Genomic DNA, 21,450 nt, shown 5'->3' on the forward strand with positions numbered 1-21,450 from the left:
AGTTCAGGGAAAGAAGAGGCAAGGCAATTGTTTATAAAGGTGGAGGATGAAAAAGAAAGCTGACATCTTGTACCCCTGCTGCGTGTCCCCTGAGCCAAAGAGGAGAAGGAGCACAGGGTAGAGCGACAGAGAGATGACACAGCCGAGGGATGAAGGCAAGACCCAGCCCCGGAGTTGCTCGGTCCCCAGATGTACGGAAGGTGGGTCCTTCCTGTTCCTGCAGTTCCTAGAGTTGGAGTGCAGAGGGCAGATGGCATGTGAGGCTGCAGTCTTGATGCCACACTGATCGGCATGAGGCAAGAGGCCCCACATAAAAGGAAAGCAGTGTGAGGCTGCCAGGAGGAGCTCATGGGGGGACCCGCCAGAGCCTGCCCATCGGCAGCGCCCAGCAGAGTGGCTGGGGACCTGGGTCCTGTTGGGGGCTCTCCCCTGCCACACCTCATCTGCACGGGGAGCTGGACCAGAAGAAATCAGCAGCAGAAAGGAGAATGACCCGGACAGGGTGGTCACCTGAGGATGTGTCCTTCCCCACCTCCATACCCCTGCACCAGCCTCAGAGAACCAGGCTCAGAGAAAAGGGAGAGAGTGTTTAAAAGAAAAGACTGGGTGCTTCCCAACAATGATCCTGCCCCCTTGCCCGACACATAGAGCAGCACAGCATGCCCACTCCAAGCCTCCGAAGAGATGGAGGGTGGGGGGCTGTGACCTGAGTACCTTCAAGATTGAAGTTTTAACCGGACTGAGCTAACCATTGACCAGAAGGGACATTAATCACAATGGCCACTGAAGGTTCCCCTGACTTACTGGGAAAGGGGCCTCATCAGAACAACAGGTAGAAATTATTAGAAAAAAAATTAAAACTTTCCATGCTTAAACCCTTAAAGAGTTGAGATTCCTCCATTGGTACAGTCATGACATCCTCGGACATTGTTGCTCCATCCTGTTCTAAACCTCCTCAAAGGATTCTGCCTGGAAGCCCCTCTGACTACCCAGGCTGGGCCCTGTAGCACCCTCCTCTCTGTTTCCACTCCAACTAATTTTTCCCAGAGCTTAGTTAAAATATTCTTCAAAACACTTTGGTCTTTCTACCATGTCTCTATAAAGCCTACAAATTCAACTGACAGCTTAAGTGACTTAGGAGTCATCTGTGGTCTTACGTGTGTGGTTGGTTAGGTTGTGCAGAAACAGAATCACCGGCAGGGATCAAATTGGAATTTGACCTCGAACCTTTTTTTAGTGCTGTAGCATTTTTGTCTGTTTGCAGAAGCAGTACAAGTCAGAAGCCCAAGCCCTCTGGAAAGTCCATGAAAGGAATCAAAGGATGAAAAGAGGGGAGAGCCCATCAATGGCGTAGGGCTCAGGTCTCCTATAGGATCGTTTTGGAAACCTTGGGGGAGAATCTGCAGGAAGACAAGGATTGAATTTGTTCAGTTTGTTGTGAGTTGATGAATGGCCCATGACCAGGACACTGGAAGGGTGGATGTGTGATGCAGGACTCTTGACAGATGATGTTCAGGTCACACCAGTAACAGGGCTAGATGCTGACTGAACTAAAGACAGGCCGGGATGCCAGGTCCACAGTGAGATCGTGGGTGGTGGGGAGAGAGAGACACAAACTTTGAAGTGTGTGTTAGGATTTTAAGGAGGGAAAGGATGGGGGTGGAAAAAGACCATCCATGTGGCAGAGACGCTATAGATTCACCAAACTCCATTTTCTTTTCCTCCTATGGCCACAGCTGGACTACATTTCCCAGCCCCCTTTGCAGTTAGGTGCACCCATGTGACTGACATCTGGCCAATGAGTGTGCAGAAATGATGAGTGCCTTCATTGGGGTCCTCCACCCACATCTCTCCTCTTATCTTCCAGTTAGACCAGAGGATCCTGGAAAGGTCCCCAAGGCCCTAAGGATGGAAAAGCCCCAGATGGAAAGAGACCGTGTACTTGAGTGTGGAGCAAAATCCCCTACCCCTGCCCCGTGGACCCTCATTCAGGTGTGGCTTGAGGAAGAATAAATACGTATTGTGTTAAGCCCCTAAAATTTGTAGTTGTTTGTTACCACAGTGAGCCTATTGTGATTGATACACACTGATTATATGTGATTATACGGTGTTTTAGAAGTTTGGAGCTGGAGGACTCCAGAGAAATTTATTAATCTAGTCCCGACATTTTAAAAAGAAGAAAACTGGTCCACCTACGAAGTGAGATGTAATGTGGTCTTTAAAAATGACTTTTACGAGGAATATGTAATAACAAGAAAAATGCAGTTTGAAAATAAAACAAGACAAAAGTGATTATAAATATTGCAGAAATAGAAAAAAAGAAAAGACTGGAAGGAAATACACAAAAATATTAATAGGATTTGGGTTGGGGGCCCATGGGTGATTTTTTTTTTTTTTATGTTTTCTCCTATTTTCCTGAACTGAACACATATTACTTTTAGGGTTATGTCCACCTTCCCTGATACACTCTATGCCAGAGCCTCCAGGCCAAGCCCAGCCTTACACTAGGTGTTACCTGGATGATGTAAGACAATGACAAGCCTTTGGATGAAGCACTGATTGAGGAGAAACTCAGGGTCACCAACAAGACCACAATGAAGGTGACGATGTTCATGAGGACATCCATCCTTAGAGCAAACCACCTGAGAGCACAGTTAAAGTATAGGAGAGGGCTGCAGTTTTCATCATTTAGCATCTTAAACCTAAAATTAAGAAATCAGACAAAACAGGAGGTCAGGTTGTGCTTCCATAGACTTAGGGTTAGGGCTACTGGAGAAATAGGACGAGAGGAATTTTTACTCAAGGGCCAATGCATTCTTATATAGGAAACTCTTACAAAGATGAGCATATATTCATACTCTTTAGAATCTGCTGCCACGGGCATCTTTGATTTGCACGTATTTTGAGAAATCCTACACGGCAGTAGCATATGGTGCTGAGTGGGCTCTTTCTGTCTTTCCCAGAACTGGCAACTGGAACCCACAGCTGAGAACAAAAGGGGCTGAGAACCTCACACTCTACCTCCAAAGGACCGCTGTCTTGGAGGCAGCCACCCCCCAAAGGCCCTGTGGAAATGACCGTTGACCCCTTTGATCTATACAGGGTGGGAGGTGAGGAGATCTCAATGTTTGTGATGGCAGAGGAAGGAAAAGAAGGTGCTGGATTGGTTCTCCTCCCCAGTTCAGGGAAAGAAGAGGCAAGGCAATTGTTTATAAAGGTGGAGGATGAAAAAGAAAGCTGACATCTTGTACCCCTGCTGCGTGTCCCCTGAGCCAAAGAGGAGAAGGAGCACAGGGTAGAGCGACAGAGAGATGACACAGCCGAGGGATGAAGGCAAGACCCAGCCCCGGAGTTGCTCGGTCCCCAGATGTACGGAAGGTGGGTCCTTCCTGTTCCTGCAGTTCCTAGAGTTGGAGTGCAGAGGGCAGATGGCATGTGAGGCTGCAGTCTTGATGCCACACTGATCGGCATGAGGCAAGAGGCCCCACATAAAAGGAAAGCAGTGTGAGGCTGCCAGGAGGAGCTCATGGGGGGACCCGCCAGAGCCTGCCCATCGGCAGCGCCCAGCAGAGTGGCTGGGGACCTGGGTCCTGTTGGGGGCTCTCCCCTGCCACACCTCATCTGCACGGGGAGCTGGACCAGAAGAAATCAGCAGCAGAAAGGAGAATGACCCGGACAGGGTGGTCACCTGAGGATGTGTCCTTCCCCACCTCCATACCCCTGCACCAGCCTCAGAGAACCAGGCTCAGAGAAAAGGGAGAGAGTGTTTAAAAGAAAAGACTGGGTGCTTCCCAACAATGATCCTGCCCCCTTGCCCGACACATAGAGCAGCACAGCATGCCCACTCCAAGCCTCCGAAGAGATGGAGGGTGGGGGGCTGTGACCTGAGTACCTTCAAGATTGAAGTTTTAACCGGACTGAGCTAACCATTGACCAGAAGGGACATTAATCACAATGGCCACTGAAGGTTCCCCTGACTTACTGGGAAAGGGGCCTCATCAGAACAACAGGTAGAAATTATTAGAAAAAAAATTAAAACTTTCCATGCTTAAACCCTTAAAGAGTTGAGATTCCTCCATTGGTACAGTCATGACATCCTCGGACATTGTTGCTCCATCCTGTTCTAAACCTCCTCAAAGGATTCTGCCTGGAAGCCCCTCTGACTACCCAGGCTGGGCCCTGTAGCACCCTCCTCTCTGTTTCCACTCCAACTAATTTTTCCCAGAGCTTAGTTAAAATATTCTTCAAAACACTTTGGTCTTTCTACCATGTCTCTATAAAGCCTACAAATTCAACTGACAGCTTAAGTGACTTAGGAGTCATCTGTGGTCTTACGTGTGTGGTTGGTTAGGTTGTGCAGAAACAGAATCACCGGCAGGGATCAAATTGGAATTTGACCTCGAACCTTTTTTTAGTGCTGTAGCATTTTTGTCTGTTTGCAGAAGCAGTACAAGTCAGAAGCCCAAGCCCTCTGGAAAGTCCATGAAAGGAATCGGGAAAGGGGCCTCATCAGAACAACAGGTAGAAATTATTAGAAAAAAAATTCAAACTTTCCATGCTTAAACCCTTAAAGAGTTGAGATTCCTCCATTGGTACAGTCATGACGTCCTCGGACATTGTTGCTCCATCCTGTTCCCTTGTCTCAATCTTTCTGTAGCTTCATCCACCCTCCACACTGTGCAATGGCCACAGCAATATTTCTAAAACTCAGCTCTGAGTGTGATGTTCCTGCTTAGAGGTGGACGTGGGTCCACGATCTGTGGGCTGAATCCTTGCAATCTGGGGCACCCCCTTCAAGACCCTCTGTGTCCAGACCAGGGCTGGGCACATTTAAGAACATAATAAACATTTCGTTGAGTTTTATAGAAACTCAAAGTCTGTATAATATTGTGTCCCATTTCTAATTTACAAGACACATTGATCCTCGTGAGAACCCTTCCAGAACAGGCGAGGCGCATGTTTCAATGATTACCGTTTTAGAGATAAGGAGACTGAGGCCTGCAGTGTTCCTCCGACTTCTCCAAGGTCCTCCAGCTAGTTTTGCAGCAGAGCTGGGACTCTGATGCAAATTTCATCTGATTTCCAATCCTTAGCCCTCACTCGATACCCACCAGGCTGCCTGCTGAGAACTCCAGCTCGCCCAGGGCGAGGGAGGGCCTGAGGAGCTGGGTTTCCTGGAAAGTTGGGACCGATGCTGCCCTCCTGCTTCCCCCAGGGTGGATGTGAAGGTGGGCACGGGCCCCTCAGTGCCAAGCAGCCAAGGCCTTTCTCTCACCACATCAGTGGTCAGGTGGGGCTATTTCTCAAAGCTCGGAGAGACCGGACATTGTTGCTCCATCCTGTTCTAAACCTCCTCAAAGGATTCTGCCTGGAAGCCCCTCTGACTACCCAGGCTGGGCCCTGTAGCACCCTCCTCTCTGTTTCCACTCCAACTAATTTTTCCCAGAGCTTAGTTAAAATATTCTTCAAAACACTTTGGTCTTTCTACCATGTCTCTATAAAGCCTACAAATTCAACTGACAGCTTAAGTGACTTAGGAGTCATCTGTGGTCTTACGTGTGTGGTTGGTTAGGTTGTGCAGAAACAGAATCACTGGCAGGGATCAAATTCTGGTCTCCTCTATCCTCCAGCAGCAGGAATGGCAAAGCCCAGTGGTTAAGAACATAACAGCAGGTAGACAGCAACCACGCTCACTCATTTCCTGGCCTGGGACCAGTGACTTAATCTCCCAGCCATATCCACCCCTCAGCATTGCTGGAATTTGACCTCGAACCTTTTTTTAGTGCTGTAGCATTTTTGTCTGTTCGCAGAAGCAGTACAAGTCAGAAGCCCAAGCCCTCTGGAAAGTCCATGAAAGGAATGAAAGGATGAAAAGAGGGGAGAGCCCATCAATGGCGTAGGGGTCAGGTCTCCTATAGGATCGTTTTGGAAACCTTGGGGGAGAATCTGCAGGAAGACAAGGATTGAATTTGTTCAGTTTGTTGTGAGTTGATGAATGGCCCATGACCAGGACACTGGAAGGGTGGATGTGTGATGCAGGACTCTTGACAGATGATGTTCAGGTCACACCAGTAACAGGGCTAGATGCTGACTGAACTAAAGACAGGCCGGGATGCCAGGTCCACAGTGAGATCGTGGGTGGTGGGGAGAGAGAGACACAAACTTTGAAGTGTGTGTTAGGATTTTAAGGAGGGAAAGGATGGGGGTGGAAAAAGACCATCCATGTGGCAGAGACGCTATAGAGTCACCAAACTCCATTTTCTTTTCCTCCTATGGCCACAGCTGGACTACATTTCCCAGCCTCCTTTGCAGTTAGGTGCGCCCATGTGACTGACATCTGGCCAATGAGTGTGCAGAAATGATGAGTGCCTTCATTGGGGTCCTCCACCCACATCTCTCCTCTTATCTTCCAGTTAGACCAGAGGATCCTGGAAAGGTCCCCAAGGCCCTAAGGATGGAAAAGCCCCAGATGGAAAGAGACCGTGTACTTGAGTGTGGAGCAAAATCCCCTACCCCTGCCCCGTGGACCCTCATTCAGGTGTGGCTTGAGGAAGAATAAATACGTATTGTGTTAAGCCCCTAAAATTTGTAGTTGTTTGTTACCACAGTGAGCCTATTGTGATTGATACACACTGATTATATGTGATTATACGGTGTTTTAGAAGTTTGGAGCTGGAGGACTCCAGAGAAATTTATTAATCTAGTCCCGACATTTTAAAAAGAAGAAAACTGGTCCACCTACGAAGTGAGATGTAATGTGGTCTTTAAAAATGACTTTTACGAGGAATATGTAATAACAAGAAAAATGCAGTTTGAAAATAAAACAAGACAAAAGTGATTATAAATATTGCAGAAATAGAAAAAAAGAAAAGACTGGAAGGAAATACACAAAAATATTAATAGGATTTGGGTTGGGGGCCCATGGGTGATTTTTTTTTTTTTTTTTTCTGTTTTCTCCTATTTTCCTGAACTGAACACATATTACTTTTAGGGAGAAAAAAATAAAACATGTAAAACCCTGTACTGAGGTTGTCATTGGATGAGCTCGAGTCTTTGGGGGCCTTGGACAGTGGGGAGAAAGGCCTAGTGTGTGAGGGGCTCCTCCTCCGTTCTACCGGCTCTCCATCCACAGTCAGCCCGCGCCACCCGGACTTCCCTCCTCAGAGCCAGAGCAGCGTTTCTGGGCCTCCCGCTGGGGCTGACAGGGAGCGGAAGCCCTGGGGCAGGCCCTGCCCAGGACTTATTGCTGACGCAGTCGTCCCTCTTGTCGTAGGCGTGGATGGTTCCCAGGCCCTGCATGGACGAGGCTACGTGGGAGAACCAGGGGGACTGGCTGACGCTCTCGACCTTCTTGAGCTCCTGGACTCCTCTGTGAAAAATGCTGCAGGAAAACCAAGAGTGGCCCAGAGGCCCCCAAATGGGGTCTCCCAGTGCTCCCCTCAGCTCACACAAATCCAACTGGGCACTCAAGACAAATTTAAGACGGATGGTGCCATCTAACCAGGGAGGAGGGGCTGGCCCGCCATTCTCCTCTTGGGGGGCCCATCCCTGTGTGTGAGGGTGGGGTCTCAGAAATTTGAGCCACTTCTTCCTGTGGTCTCAGTTTTGAAGGCTTCTTGCAGCATGAGTGTCTCGCTGCACGAGCTGTGACTCTGGTCTTTAAAGACTAGAGTTTTTCACACAGTGCAGCCCCTAAATACAAGCCAACCACTTCTGGGTACCCAACCAAAGAAAAAGAGATCTGTTCCAATTGTGGAGGAAAATCTGGATCTGGTGTGTCAACTGCCAATATGTGATCTTCTAAAGACATTTTCAAAGGTAATTTTGAACAACATTTGAACATTGTCACCTCAGGAGCTGATTTTAAAACCAAATGCTCCACGGGATGTAACTCCCCCAGGGCCCCAGTGAGTGCGAGACCGCTGCCCTCGGCACGCACATGGGCAGCTGGCCCGTGACAGCGAATCTGATCTGGCCTCCAGACTCAGCTGACACTCACCCAGGGGAGAGGAAGGGAAACCTCATTCAGAGCTCAAGTGAGTTAGTTGGAAACATTGGGTAACTCAGTCTGGATCAGCCTGATCTGGCCGGTCTTGTAGCAAGAAGTAGGGGTGCAGGGCAGAGAAAAACCTTTTGCTAAGTAAGTCAACAGCACAGAGGGGAGAACAGACAGGAACAATGGTCAGACAAACACACAGATTACAAAAGACAAACACCAGCCCAAGGAATCCATTTTAAGAAGTGGCACCCAGGACATGTTATGGTTTGTAAAGGACTTGCAGAAATTATTTGTATTTGGTCACTGCACTAAACTCTTGAGGCTGGACCCTGAGGCCCGTGTGTCCTTTCTCAGAGTCACGAAGGAGGCAGTGGGAGACTGAAGCGAGAGCCCGGCTCCCCCAACTCCCAGGGCACATGTGTTAGTTCCCATGGCGACGCCAGCTTCAGCCAAGGATGTGGAGTCAGCCTCTCTGCCCATGCATAGCTACACGCACAGTCCCCACTGTCTGTGGCATCATCTGTGGACTTGATCCACAGCCTTGAAACATCCAAGATCAAACCGGTAATCTTGATCACCCCCAACTGCGTCTCCTCCTGTATCACTCATATCTGTCTTCACAGCACTCCCCGTCTTGGACTCATCCTTGGCCTCTCCCATCCCCCAACCCCAGCGGACTATCTCCAAAATGGCTCCCGAATCCACCTCTTTTCTGTCCTGACTGCTGCTGCCTGTGTCTCCGTTCTCACTCAGATTCTACACTGCAAGAGTCTCCAATCCTATAGCCTTGTCTCAATCTTTCTGTAGCTTCATCCACCCTCCACACTGTGCAATGGCCACAGCAATATTTCTAAAACTCAGCTCTGAGTGTGATGTTCCTGCTTAGAGGTGGACGTGGGTCCACGATCTGTGGGCTGAATGAATCCTTGCAATCTGGGGCACCCCCTTCAAGACCCTCTGTGTCCAGACCAGGGCTGGGCACATTTAAGAACATAATAAACATTTCGTTGAGTTTTATAGAAACTCAAAGTCTGTATAATATTGTGTCCCATTTCTAATTTACAAGACACATTGATCCTCGTGAGAACCCTTCCAGAACAGGCGAGGCGCATGTTTCAATGATTACCGTTTTAGAGATAAGGAGACTGAGGCCTGCAGTGTTCCTCCGACTTCTCCAAGGTCCTCCAGCTAGAGCAGAGCTGGGACTCTGATGCACATCTCATCTGATTTCCAATCCTTAGCGCTCACTCGATACCCACCAGGCTGACTGCTGAGAACTCCAGCTCGCCCAGGGCGAGGGAGGGCCTGAGGAGCTGGGTTTCCTGGAAAGTTGGGACCGATGCTGCCCTCCTGCTTCCCCCAGGGTGGATGTGAAGGTGGGCACGGGCCCCTCAGTGCCAAGCAGCCAAGGCCTTTCTCTCACCACATCAGTGGTCAGGTGGGGCTATTTCTCAAAGCTCGGAGAGACTGGTCTCCTCTATCCTCCAGCAGCAGGAATGGCAAAGCCCAGTGGTTAAGAACATAACAGCAGGTAGACAGCAACCACGCTCACTCATTTCCTGGCCTGGGACCAGTGACTTAATCTCCCAGCCATATCCACCCCTCAGCATTGCTCTGAGGCTCAAACGCCAGATGTATGCCGAGCACTTAGCACATCACCAAACGTCAACGTGCTCCACCATTCAGAGAAGACAGCAAGGACTCAGTACCACCGGATACTACCGGATCACTGCACAGGGTTAACCAAATATGCATAGGTTTCATGTCCTCCTTTTTAAATCGTGCATCGACCTAACCGTAAAAGAATGAAGAAGCCGACAGCCAGGCCGGCCAGGACTAAAAGGACAGCAGGAAACACAGCAGCCAATATCACGAGAATAAACAGCACCATGAAAAACTGCTGCAGAAAGTTCTCGGCATGAAACGGCAGCCTCACATCCAGCTCGTCCGTGTCCTCGGAAAAACGGTTCATTAGCCTGCCAGAGGGAGTCCTGTCAAAGGAGCTCATCGGGCTCTCCAGGATCTGTGGGCGACGATGGAGGGTCAGGGGCTAGGTGCCTGTCTGGTGACCCCCACCCCTGCCCCGTCCGGCGCTACCTGGGGCCAGGATCGCGAGGCAGGCCTGAGGTTTTTTCTGGGGGCCAACACGACGTGCCAGGCCGTCCTGGGAAAGCGAGAATGCGACCCTTTCTCGCCACCACCATGGAGGGATTCAGCCTCCTTGGAGGAGGGAGGGATTTTTTTGCCCAGGGCAACGAAAGGCCAAGTCCCCCTGCGTGTGTGTGTCGGGGGGACCACACCTGTGCGCTCCGGCCAGGGCCCTCCACGGCAGCAGAGGAATGAAGAGGGGGCCTGATGTCCTCAGAGCTCTTTGGAGCAGGAGATGCCCTCTGGACCTGCACACGTCTGCTCCGGGGCAGTGTCCCAGGGAGACCTTCCTGACCACTCACACCGTCACCCCCAGCCCTTCCTGGGCCCATGACACACCCACAGCTCCCTGAAGTTTGCCTTTGCAGTTGATAATTAGATACTGGGAGACTCTTCCCAGACTCGACTGTAAGCTCCGTGAGCAGTGTCCACCCCAGAGCTGAGCACAGTGTCTGGCACATCGCAGGTGATCAATAAACCCCGCTGACTGATGTACCGATGTGCATGCAGCCCCTGGGGCGGGAGATGGGGAGCCTGTACCTCGTCAAACACTCGGTCGTGCAGTGAGGAGGATGCCATCAGTGTGGTCTTGGTGAAAGCGAAGCCTTGGGTGATACCAAACACCAGCACGGACACCACGCTCCCTGCGTACGCCCACTGGTACACCCTCGGCCCGGTGTCTGCTGGCACCGGGCCCACCTCGCACGTGCTCATGTTGCCGTGAGGCCCACACGTCATCTTGGGAGGAAAACAAGAGGCACCAAGAATTGATCAACTGTCAAAAGAATGGGAATTTTTCAGAGAATCTTTCCAGGGAGAAGAAACTAAAAAGGGGTGCATAATTGTTAAGAATGGGTCAGGTAGGGCTTCCCTGGTGGCGCAGTGGTTGAGAGTCCGCCTGCCGACGCAGGGGACACGGGTTCGCGCCCCGGTCCGCGGCTGGGCCCGTGAGCCATGGCCGCTGAGCCTGCGCGTCCGGAGCCTGTGCTCCACAACGGGAGAGGCCACAACCGTGAGAGGGCCGCATACCGCAAAAAAAAAAAAAAAAAAAAAAAAAGAATGAGTCAGGTGGTAAAATCAAGTCAGTTCCCTGTGGGGACTCCTGAGCTTTGCATAGGTCCTCCTGCTGGGCCGCTGGGCCCCCAAGGGCCCCTGGCTGACGAGGCTCAGCACAGTCAGTGAGAAAAGCAAAGCGGACAAACCAGGCATGTATAGGGCAGTCATCTCAGAAGCCAACTGCACCTCAGGAGACCAGGGGTGATGCTGGGCCAGGAAAACCACAGAAGCAACAAGATCTGGATTCCATAGGCTGGCTGAGCAACACTCAGGCAGCCCAGACAGGCCAGGGAATCAGAGACCTGATAGCAGAAACCACCAGGCCTTCAGGAAGACTCAGGAGCTTCTCTGTATGATGGGCCAGCCCCCCCAGGGCCCTCTGCCTTTCCTTTTCTCAGGGTGCATGTAGGAGGGCGCTGGTCCACTGCCCTGGAGTCGGCGGTGGGGAGGAGGGAGCCTGATGAACCAAGGACTCTGGGAGGATTCAGGGAGACCACACTCGGCTCCATCCTGCACGAGGAGAACACGTGTTTTTGCCTGCATTTCTGGAGGGAGGCCATCTCCTCCTCCTGAAAAACTGGCAGTTTTGCTTTTCTCTGAGCCATGTGCTAAAAGTCAAGACTGCCTTTGGGGAGCGAACGAGCATCTTTCTTCTAAATGCCATTTTGCTGATTACGGCAATAGCGGAAATGTAAACCAGAGGTGGTGGCTGATGAACATCCGTAAAAGCAAAAGCACCCCTGGGGAGCTAATTGACCAAGGGACCAGCTTGAGGAGGAGGTTTTGCTGCGCTGTGGGCTATGCCCACAGTGTCTGGTGGTGGCGCCGATGCGTGGGTCAGCCATAATTGCTGCTGCCCGATTAGAATGGCACTGGCCTACTGGGCAAGCACCACGCATAGGGAGAGGCTCCACTCTGACTCACCCCTTGGGTTCTCCAAGGAAAGGGCTCTTCATGAGCAAGCGGGGATCTGGGGGACATTCCAGAGGTGGCTCTCTTTTTGCACAGAGAAGGCCACCCCTTGGCTTCTCCCCTTGGGACTGGTCTCAGGGAGCTATGCCAAACTCCAGGAGGGCAATCGTATCCTCTCCCCTGCCCATGTCTTCCCAGGGCCTCCTCACTTTGGTTGTCATAGCAACAGAACTGTACCAAAATGTAATCTTGGAGGATGGGCAGGCAACCTCACAGCATTTCCCGGGGCTCCAGGAAAGCTTTGAAACCATAGGCCAAAAGCTGGGAGAGTTTCCAGCAAGCTTGAGGGAGAGCAGAGTTATCTGTCCTTCCCAGGAGGGACCGGGCCTAGATGAGAGCTTGGGAGGCAGAGAGAGGCCCCCCAATGGCCCTACAGCACATCCAGGGACCCAGTCTGACTTTTGCATGTCCTATTCCTGTAGGGGAGCAGAGCCAGGTGGAACTCTCTGACACCAGACAGTGTCCATGACAAGATGCCAGTTTCTCTTCAGAGGCAAGAAGACAGAAATCTGTGTTAGGCTTCCCCAGCCCTTCCCAGACACTCCTCAGAGGTGCCTTACAACAGAGGATGCAGAACTGACCCTATCCTGCATGTTCACGACTCCAGCCATGCTGCATTTGCCCGGCACAAGCTTTTTAGCCAACCCTTTAAAATTTGAAGGTGGCACATACAAATCTGGATGCCCTGCTTGTTTTGAAAAATCAAAGGGGATTTCAGGAGTTGAGTTGTGTAGTGTAAGCAACTGACCTCAGCCTTGTGGAGAGGGCTGTGGAAGGCTCATTGTACGGTGTTCAGACTCTCCATTAGCAGCTGACTCAGCATTTCCCAAAGCCAAAAGGGAACTCACCTGTGAGCCCTTGTTTAACCAGACACCCAGCCACAAGTTGCTGAAGGCAGAGCTGCCGATCATCAGGAGGAAGAGAGACACCACGAAGAGAGAGAGGAAGTACCCTGCAGGGGAGGGTAGAGGGCCAGGGGTTACAGAGGCCAGGGGGCTGTGGTGGGCTCCTCTTCCTTGGGTCCAACCCTGGTGGGAAAATCAAAGCCTGTAGGAAAATGGCCTCTACCCCGGGAACCACTTTCTAGGCTGATGTGACAAGTCTGAGTGTTAGGTCCCTGAACCCCCAATGGGAACATCTGTTCCACCTGGTTGGAACATGGGTCCAAATTGTCAACCTATTAAAAAAAAAAAAAAAAAGACAAAACCACCACTATTCACTTTAATAGAAGTGACTCAGTATTTTAAAACAAACGAATAAAAACCGAGTCTTGCTGAGGGGAGACAAGGAATGAAACTATAAGGTATGTTTTGCTCATGGAGATGACTCTTGCACTGAAGGCAGGCGACGAGCGGGTGGCTGCTGTCCTCAGAGATTAGAGAGCGAGGTTACACAAGAACCATAGCTGGGTCATGCTGCTGTGCCCTCAGTTTCAATAAATAGAGTCTGGCAGCTTTAATGGAGATAAAGGATGATTTCATTTAAAAGGCTGTTTTATCAGACTTTAGATTTTTAGGGGGAAAGAATAAAAGCACTGATAAATGACCCTAGCATAAAGAGAGTAATTGTTAAAGAAACCATCAAACATGAACCCAACAGTTTAAGAAAGAATTTTTTAATGCAAATTAAATCAAGAAACCCGTTGTTTTCTACCGAACCTCCAGAAGCCTTAATGTACGTGTGATAAGTTTTCCAGGTCACGGTTCCTCCCCGGGGGGACTCGGTCTGGATGAGCTGGTGCAGAGGAATGGTGGGGACAAACACAAGTCCTGTGGCGCCCCCGGCGGGGCAGGCCCCCTCCCACCCACTCCCGGCCACCACTAGGGCCAACTGCCATCCTTTCTTCCACTAGCCCTATGCTTTGAAATTTCCAACCTCCTTTTGCTCATTTTGTTTTATTTGGTCCTCATTGCAGCCCTGTGAGGCAGGTGGTTTTCAGTGTTTTGAGAAATATATTTATTAAGCACCTACTATGTGCTCAGCCCTGGGGAGGCAGGGGTTGTCTTGATCTAGTTCTGCAGAAGCAGATCCTAAGAAGAGGATGTGAATGCATGCAGTTTACTCCAGAGCTAAAGGGTACAGGGAAAGGAAGGCAACAATAAAAGGTGTCTCATCCAGGCAGCAGCACCCATGGGCGATGGGAGCTTAACCCAGCATAGAGAAATCTCAGGCTGAGGCAGAACTACAACGCAGAGGCCTTTCTCGTGATCAGCGGGGTCTGGGATGTTTCTACACCAACTCCCGTTGGCCATTGGGTGAGGTCTCTGCCCAGGGGCTAATTCCCCAGCACTTCTACCTTGACTTGCAGCCGGCAGCTACAAGAGAGCCCCAGGCAAAGGGATGCAGGCATGGCAGCTGGGTGTTGGGCTGTGCGCGCAGAAGTGCTGAGGGCACCCACACCATCTACTACGGGGCCAACAAGAAGGCATGGCATCTACCATGGTGCTCACACCATGAGAAGAAACCTGGGGCATCCTCCCAGGTGGTTTCCTGATTCCCTCCACATGGCTGTCCCAAGTCCTCTCCATTTTCCAAAGGGTGAGGGCAAATGACCATCAAGCTCTCATTGAAACAGCTTTCAGAGGTGCAGGGAGGCTGCCTAAGAGCTCCCAGCAGCCAGGATTGAATGCATGTCTCTTCCCTCTCCTGCACAGAGGAGCATGAAAATGTCCGCTCCAAAGCAGCATGCTGTAGTTATACCTGGCTCTTGTAAACAGAGATTAAATAGAGCCAGACAAGGGGGCCCCCCTTCGCAGGGCTCTCTGCATCCTGCCCTGGCAAGGAAAACTGTCCCATCTCAAAGGCGCCTCCGTGAAGAGAGCTGCCATTATCCTCTCTGCCTGGGAACCCTCGCGCTTCTTTGAAATGTTCAGCCTGGCTTTCACTCATTGTGTCTCCCTCTGGGGCTGCAGTCCGAGGGGGTCACCTCGATGGGTCGGCAGAGCCTAGCGAATGGCACCCTAGAGCGTCAAAGGAGCTGTCAGATCCCCTTGCTGTGCTGCTGATACCCTGCTCACCTTCGCTGCCCTTGGAAAATGCCCTCGTGCCAGCCCAGTGGGCCGTCACCGGCAACCCTTCCCTTCCTATAGCTCGCAGAGCATTTAATTTCACACTTTCCCTTTCCTCTCCAGAGAAGGGACATGAGGAGGAGAAGAGGGGCAGGATTTACTCTCCCCACAGGACCCCAAACCCTGAGCAGCCTGGAGCTTTCCTGGGAAAGCATGGAAGAGACTACAGCACCCACCCACCCCACCCCCCCCAACTTCAGCCTTGGCCGCCTCCAGAGCGATAAAAATATATTGTTTTTCCAAGTGGGCACGCATTTGTCACAAGCACCGTTAATGGTGCCAACTTTCATCAAGAAGAAGACTCACATTTTTTTTCCCGCATTTTAGCATCTCTGAAATCAGGATGTGTCCCCTTCGGTAGTATGCCATAGCATCTAATTGGCAGAGACTTTTCTGAGTGCTACATAAAATGATGATGCTCTCAAAAATGGATGTCATCTTAAATGTGATGAAATATACGAAGGGTTTTCTTCAGGTACACATTTTTGAGGGACCTTGGTGTGGGCACTCGGAGCTAGGGGTATTTTGATCTCTGGCCTCTCAGTGCCCAGTGAGGGCCAGGGCACAGAGTAGGTGCTCAACAAATGTTGAATGGATAAAGGGATGGAAGGCAACAGACTCTAAGGAGGAGAGACAGCTCGCCAAGTTTATCTCCCACATCTCTCCTCTCTGCCTTCCTGGAACTGCCTGATGCCCTCGAGCCCAAGTCCTCCCCTTTCCCCTCCTTGTCACCAGAGTGTCCCTGGCAAACTCCTACATATGCCTAAAGGACCAGTCCAAAGGTCACCTCCTCTGTGAAGCCCTCCCTGACTTCTCACCCCCACCCCAGCTCCCCATTACTCTTATCACAGTTTCCCATGATTATCCTCTTGCAGGTGGCTCCCACCAGACCAAAAGATTCCGAGGACAGGGGCATATTTTCTTTCTCTCCCCAGCCTAGCTTAGTGCCTGGCACATAGTAGAATGCTGAGTCCTTTTGTGGAAAGAATGAATAACCTTATCCCACCTCAATCGCTTCACAGCTGCACAATTCTTTCTCAATGCTCCCCATAAAGACTGGGAAACATCTCCTGCATGCGCTTTTGCGTGTAATTAATCTCTGTGCATTGCTTTGATCTTTACAACTAATCATCATCATCATCATAACAACAACTACTGAGGGTTACTATATGTCAGGCACTGTGTTATTAATTCTATGTACAGTTTCTAATGTAATCTTTGCAAGAACCTATGAAGTTGGTACTCTTATTTCCCCCATTTTATGGATTAAGGAACTAAGGTTCAGAGTGGCCAAGTACCCTGCTTCAGTCATAAAACTAGTAAGTGGTTGAGCCAGAATTTGGACTCAGGCAGTTGAGCCCCAAGGCTCACACTATAGTAAACCACATAATTCTAGCTGCCCCAAGGGACATACAGTGTGCCTACACTTCTCTGTCCCAAATGGTAGGTGCCCAACAAATAGTTAAGAGTATGTAACTGAGGGAATGAAAGGTAAACACCTTTCACGTCTACAAACTCTGATTCTGTTTCAGGTTCTTTTCCATCATGTTTCTCATCTCCTGGAGCCAAAACTACGGTGAGAAATAAAGAGAGATCTGTGTCCACTCGTGAGCCATGGGTGATAAGAGAGGCGTGATTGGAACTCTGATTGTACCAGTGTCTTCATCTCTCTCAGCAGGGCTCTCCTTAAGGGCTTCCACCACTGCTGCATCATAAATGTGCTCAGGGTCCTGGAGACAAAATGAAATTCCTCTGAAAATGAAATGACAGAACTTCTCCAGGCCAGAAATCATGAGGGAAGGCACCCAATCTTTTGCACCCAAGGCCAAAGAGTTTTACCTTGAATTGCAACCCTCAGAGGTTGTGAATCAGTTTTGTGTAGAGTCCTCTCTCCTCCATTAACTGTTCCCTTTTCACAGATCTCTCCATCTTCCAACAAGATGACTTCATCACAACACTCCAAGAACTGCAGAGTTATTAAAGCAATCTACAATGAGATTCTGCCTTGGAAGAAAGAGAAGAGAGCCGTGCCAGACTCCCATTCAGCAGTGTCCCAGGCTCATCTGGTCCAGGGGTTCTCAACCTTGGCACCACTGACATTGAGGGCCATATAATTATTTGTTGGGGGGTGGGGTGGGGTGGGGACTGACCTGTGCATTGTAGGATATTTAGCAGCCTCCCTGGCTTCTACCCACTAGATGTCAGGAGCACCTCCTCCCCCAGGTGTGACAAGCAAAAGTGTTTCCAGACATTGCCCAGTGCTGGCTAGGAGGCAAAATGGCCCCCAGTTGAGAAGCACTGATTTAGTGCCCACGGGTCTCATGAGTATAAAAGAGACCTTTGGTTGCCACTGTGAAGCATATTGAGCCTTCCTTTGCTATTGCTTCCTATGTGAGCTGCTGTGCTAAGAAATCTCGTCATGGAGACCTGGGAGTATGAAATTGACAGTCACTGCAGCCAAGATTTGGTGGAGAGGGGAAATATGACCTCAGAGATGGCTTCTCTCTGCTGTAACATTACAAGCCCACCTCATCATCCTCATCTAGCCCAGGAGATGTAGCCTACCGTGCAGTCTCTTGCCTCCAGGCCACACTACCTGGCCTGAGGAGTTTACACCAGCTTCATCTGTACGATAAAAATATAGCCGCATTTAATGATAGCATCCTACATTTTGCCCAAAGCACTTCTGTTTTTCTAATTTGAGTTCCCTTCATTTCCATATCATGCCTGAAATCAAAGAGTTGCTAAGAGGAGTTTTCTTTCATTTTGGAATGAGACCAAGCTCTCCCCATAGGATCAGCCCATCTAGGGACAGGAAGACCCTCTTAGAGGTGGACAAGATGCTGTGAGATCTAAGATGGTTCAGCCAATACAGGGCCTTGAAATACAGGTATTTCCCCTGGGCTTTGGGGTTCACCCAAGGTCAAATCTACCTTTGATGCTCTTGATTGAAACCCTGAAAGAAGTAGCTACATTTGGTCATTGTGCATCTGATTGGGTTTGGGGAGAAGAGGGTGGTGCCCAAAAGGCCAAATGACAGCAGTTTCGCTTGGCTTCGGACAGCTCCAGCCTTTCTGCTTCCTTTGTACTAACTGCCCTGTCCACTTTCCCAGACAGCCCAAGGAGGGACAGTCTGGCTTTTAATGTCCAGTTGAGACACTTTCTGACAGAGCCATTTTTCTGAAAATCACCTCTCACCTTTTCACAGCATCTTCTAACTTTCAAAGGCCGATCTCATCTCCTATATCTCAGTCTCCCACAACCCAGTGAAGAAAGCAGGCCGCATTATTATCAGCCCATTTCTCAGATGTGGAAACTGAGGCACAGATGTAGGGGCACACATTCCAGTCCCTGAAGTTCCTGGTGCAGCCCCTCTGGCCAGCAAGCTCCCAGTTCTCTCCAGTGAGACTAGGTGTGATCTGAGAAGCTTTGTTCTGCAAACTCACAAAATCTGGCCCTGGGTTAGATTTCAGTGGCAGGCCAGTGGCCTCATTTCATTTGTTTCCTCAAGTAGTAGAAGGGCAATCGTCCAGCCTGAGCACTCGGAAGCATACAGATTGCCCGCGGGGCCCAGAGTAAAAGCAGCCCGAGAAATGTTCTGGAAAAGCCCACGGGCTCCAGGTCCGGGCTCTGAGCACCTCCTCCCCAACAATGGATGGCCGGACTGAGACACCAGTGCCATCTGGTGGCTGCCTGTATTTTTCAACACGCAAAAAGTAAGATGAAATGACCTTGGTGAAAAGTAGAGTCTCTGAGGCCTCCTGGGTTCTTGCTTGAGTTCATACCGCTGGTGAGTGAGGTTCAGCGATTGGGCCAGGGCCAAGGTCACATTCTCCCCCCCTTGAGGACTCCTGCAAAGACAGCTCTGACCCACATCCGTCAGGTGCCGGGAGTCTCCCTGTGCACCCCCAGGACTCCAGGAGGACAGCCCTCCCTGCTACACATGGTCTCCAGGGACTGGACCCTTGCAGTGCAGAGCTGTGGTCACCATATTTAGCACCCTAGATGGGCGAGAGCCCGTTCCCAGTCCCCTCATGGGGACCCAGAAGAAATCTAACCTTCTCCTCACCCTGGTCCCCGCCCAGCAGAGGAACGAGGAGCTCTTGTCTGCACCAGCCCAGCTGGATGCTTCCTGGAGGTGACAGATGCCACTCAGAGGAAACCTGAGCAACCCCACACGCAACAGTCAGATGCTTGGAGCTTATTCTGAGGTCTCTAGCCCTCAGCAAACAGAGGCAGAGGCTGGGGGCAAAACCATAGGTATAGGAAGGCCTGGTTTTCCTGGGTCTTGAAGAAACTTTTCCCTCTTTGGCTGGTCCTTCTGGCCACTGACAGAGGAGCCTAACGATGCTGGCTACAGCATCCTGTAGCCATGGCAACTTCATATGCTGCCAGCTCCCATCCCAGCTTGACTTACCTTTGCAAAGGCTGAGAGTCCTGCCTCTTACCCCTAGTTTAACATTTCCCCACAGGTGGCAGGAGAGGCAGAAGACAGGACTTCTGCTGCCTCAGCTCCAATTGACCTCTCATGACAGGCCAGTCCTGTGGGCTCTCTCCTCCTGCAGGGGACGCACATGCGTGTGCGTGCACACGCATGTGCGTGCACACTCATGTGTGCGCACACGTACACACACACACACACAGAGCACACCTCTGGGGAGTCACTGTAGGCCAGGGGTAACCTGGCTTATCTCAGGGTAGAGAGGGGTCCTGCATTCCCACCAGGCATCCAGAACCCTTTACATGGGGCTGACACAGTCAGAACTGTCCCCACGCTGCCAAATTCCCAAGCTCATTCAGGGGATTCAGTCAGTCCCTTTCCCGGGCAATATTCATGTTCCTAAGCCTGAGAGCGTGGCTCTGGGCAGGGAGAAGCTTCTTGCCTTAGTCCCGAAGTCCTGGTCTCCAGACTTGTTCCCCTGGGAGTGATGCCAGGGGTATCTGGGCCTCTCATCAAGGGATCTGTCATCCCCTGCCACCCCACACCCGGGCACCCATGGCCTCAGGCCTGCCCAGCCCTTGAGGGAGAAAATGTTGGTCTAAATGTTCCTACCCGACTTCCCATCTCCCCACCATCAGTGGTCCAGAGCTGGAGAATCTCCCTCTGATGGAGGAAAGGTGTTGGCCCCACTGAGTCCAAAGGTAGGGCAATGGAAGCCGTGCACAGAGAGGAACAGGCAGGGCTAGGTGCGAGCCAGGATGGCTGGGGGCGGTCATGGTGTCTCCTGTGCACCTCTCCCCTTCCCTGACCTGGTCCAGGTGAGGACAACGGGTTTAGGCAGAAGAGGAGACTCTGTGAGCATCAAGTGCCACGCCCATTTCATGACCTCATGGGTCCTGCTGGTCCCAGTCACCTGCAGCTGGTGGGTCACCAGGACAATGGTCTTCCTCCTGAGCGCCTTCTTAATGCACTCCTCAAAGTCGTGCTTCCCCACGTGGGCGTCCACGGCCTACAGCGGGTCGTCCAGCAGGTAGATCTCATGGTTCACGTAGACGGCTCGGGCCAGGCTGATCCCCTGCTTCTGCCCCCCCGAGAGGTTGAGGTCCCGCTCCCCGATCTGCAGACAAGGGCAATGCTACTGTCCATCACCAGACCCCATGCCCCACCCTGCAGTCCTTGGGGACCAGGAACTTCCTGAAGCTTCTCTAGATTCTTCTGCAGACTGCTCATCACCCCTTTACAGGAACCCCCTAGCCACACCAGGTACCCTGGAAAGTGGAAAGCTCCACTTCTGCAGGGAGCCTGGCGGGCAGTGGCAAATAGGGAGAAACTCCTTTCAGTGTTGAGTGAGGGGTACCTGGCTCACAACAGCCCCATCCCAGTGCAATCCTGTAGGGAGGGGCTACATCTTGACCACTAGCACCAAAGGGCATTGTTGAGCAGGAAGCTCTGGGCAAGTGGACAAGCAAACAGGAAGGAAAACTGTCTCGGAGAAGAGGGACAAGGAGTCTCTCTTTGTTTACCTGTGGATCAACTCCCCGCCCCCACTAGGCAAGTCTAAGCTCCATGAAGATAACAGACATGTTAGCCTTTTTCATCATCACATCCGTAAGGCCTGGCACCACACCTGGCCCAGAGCAGGTGCTCAATAAACACTTGTTGAAAAGATGAATAGCTTAGGTTGCCTGCTTCAGGTGATTCTATCCAACTGACCCCAAAGTGAGCCTCCAGGAGTTCAGCCGGTGTTGTGCTGAGCCCTGGGGCTG

The 21,450-nt window shown here is 51.0% G+C and overlaps 1 protein-coding gene across 1 annotated transcript in view; it reads right to left on the minus strand.

Annotated features, from left to right (window-relative positions):
* The window catches only part of LOC102996921 (ATP-binding cassette sub-family C member 12), a 41,599-nt gene that overhangs the window by 18,815 nt on the left and 1,334 nt on the right, over nt 1-21,450 (minus strand). Inside the window, exons 3-11 of the mRNA XM_055078909.1 lie at nt 20,598-20,693; nt 16,898-16,973; nt 16,743-16,802; nt 13,834-13,944; nt 13,024-13,127; nt 10,688-10,885; nt 9,796-10,022; nt 7,241-7,381; nt 2,516-2,702 (exon numbers count right to left, since the gene is read on the minus strand). Coding sequence (XP_054934884.1) covers nt 2,516-2,702; nt 7,241-7,381; nt 9,796-10,022; nt 10,688-10,885; nt 13,024-13,127; nt 13,834-13,944; nt 16,743-16,802; nt 16,898-16,973; nt 20,598-20,693 — 1,200 coding nt within the window. The remainder of the gene's footprint in view (nt 1-2,515; nt 2,703-7,240; nt 7,382-9,795; nt 10,023-10,687; nt 10,886-13,023; nt 13,128-13,833; nt 13,945-16,742; nt 16,803-16,897; nt 16,974-20,597; nt 20,694-21,450) is intronic.

The sequence above is a fragment of the Physeter macrocephalus genome, chromosome 17, assembly GCF_002837175.3.
Source record: "Physeter macrocephalus isolate SW-GA chromosome 17, ASM283717v5, whole genome shotgun sequence".
Classification (NCBI taxonomy): domain Eukaryota; kingdom Metazoa; phylum Chordata; class Mammalia; order Artiodactyla; family Physeteridae; genus Physeter; species Physeter macrocephalus.